General features: G+C 52.6%; 1 protein-coding gene across 1 annotated transcript; it reads right to left on the bottom strand.

Annotated features, from left to right (window-relative positions):
* Positions 1 to 954: 954 nt before the first annotated feature.
* LOC102469287 (olfactory receptor 2T27) lies at positions 955 to 1,769 on the bottom strand. Its single transcript, XM_027767059.1, has 2 exons — positions 1,490 to 1,769; positions 955 to 1,454 (listed from the first exon to the last, which is right to left on the bottom strand). The coding sequence occupies exons 1-2, from the start codon at positions 1,767 to 1,769 to the stop codon at positions 955 to 957; spliced, it is 780 nt and encodes a 259-aa protein (XP_027622860.1).
* Between the last annotated feature and the right edge of the window lie 4 nt (positions 1,770 to 1,773).

Raw genomic sequence — 1,773 nt, 5'->3', positions numbered from 1 at the left:
CCTCACCCCCACACTGACTGCGTTGTCCTGGGACGACTTCGGTCAAGCACATGGGAGAAAAGCTAAAGACAGACATCGAGGGGTTGGTCTCCTCTAACATCTGACACGTACTTGTAGTCTACAAAAAGAATCCAATCCAGAGTCAGCTACAGAGTCAGACATTTTTTTTTTTAAACAAATAACAAGGGTTAATGAAACCGACCGTGTCTGTGGGGTCTCCCAGGTCGGTGCAGGTGGGCCACACTGTGCCATACTGGATCTGGTGGAGAAGGCTCTGGGTTCTGATCTCTGGAGGAGCTGAGTGGTGTGAGTGCACCCCTGGCCGAGCCCGTGACCCTCACTGAGGGAGAGCTGTGGGGAGCGGTGTGGGGGCTGCAGCATGACCAGACCCTCTGGGGAGGTTCCCGTCTTCCTCTCTTTTCCTCTCTGTATGCGTAAACTTTAAATAAATAAATAAATGTGAAATGTGTCCATGGAAGGTCAAAGAATCACTTATAGGAAAGTCAGCTAGACATTGAAGTAATATCTGAAACACGATCAATGTATTTGCGAAGATGATTCCTCACAATGGTCATCTGGGACAGCGTCTGAGAGGCTGAGAAGCCAGAGGAGCAGCTGAAGCCCAGCCTTCCCATTGTCCTCACCGAGCACACTGGATCAGGCTGCCCTGTGACTTCCAGCTGCCTGCAGGTGTGGCTAAGAGGACATGGGCCTAAAACCACCTTCTTCCTGCTCCATGAGAGCCAGACATTGTTGAGAACTCTCATAATTTTCAAAAAGAAGCCAGATCCTCAAAATTCCAGTCATCTTTCCAAATCCCAAAAATGTCCCTCCCTGTCGTTGACTTGTGGGTGATGTGTTGTTTCCAGAGAGAAAATATTCAAACTCAAGATGTATGATGAAGTTCTTATTGAACTGTCCTGTTTTCCACCTCAAGCAGTAACTGCATTTTCTTCAGAAAGCAGTTACCTTCTCTGAGAACAGAAGCCTCCCCACGGTCTTCTTCAAGGCCCCTGTGACGTCCTTGTTCCTGAGGCTGTAGATGAGAGGGTTGAGCATGGGGGTGAGGATGGTGTAGAAGGCGGACACTGCTTTGTCTTTCGCGGGGGTGTGGTAGGAGTGAGGCAGCACGTACGTGTACGTGGCTGCCCCGTAGAAGAGGCTGACCACCACCATGTGCGAGGAGCAGGTGGCCACAGCTTTTTTCCTCCCCTCTGCCTCACTCATCCTGTAAACAGTGGTGAGAATCCTCGTGTAGGAGGCTGAGATGACAGAGAAAGGTATGAGGAGCATCAGGATGCAGCAGACATACATGGCTGTCTCGTAGGCCGAGGTGTCTGTACAGGAGAGCTTCAGCAGGGCAGGGACCTCACAGAAGAAGTGGTTGATTTCCCGAGAGGCACAGAAAGGGAACTGCATGGTGACTGGGGTGAGCAGAAAGCCGTCTGCAGAGCCTCCCAGCCAGGCTGCTGCCACGCGTCTGCAGAGCCTCCCAGCCAGTCTGCTGCCACGATCAACAAGCAGACCTTGCGGCTCATGAGGACCGGGTAGCGCAGAGGGTGGCAGATGGCGACATAGCGGTCGTAGGACATAAGGCCTAGGAGGAAGAATTCGGCCCCTGCTAAGGTCAAGTAGAGGAAGTGCTGGGCAGTGCATCCTGCAAAGGAAATGGCCCTCTGGCCCGTGGCCTGGTCGGCCAGCATCTTGGGCACGATGGTGGAGATGTACAGGATGTCCATGAGGGAGAGCTGGCTGAGCAGGAAGTACATGGGC

This window comes from Tupaia chinensis, unplaced genomic scaffold, assembly GCF_000334495.1.
Source record: "Tupaia chinensis unplaced genomic scaffold, TupChi_1.0 Scaffold143902_1, whole genome shotgun sequence".
Lineage (NCBI taxonomy): Eukaryota > Metazoa > Chordata > Mammalia > Scandentia > Tupaiidae > Tupaia > Tupaia belangeri.
The sequence above is the reverse complement of the archived record's forward strand: the minus strand, read 5'-3'. Positions and strand labels throughout refer to the sequence as shown.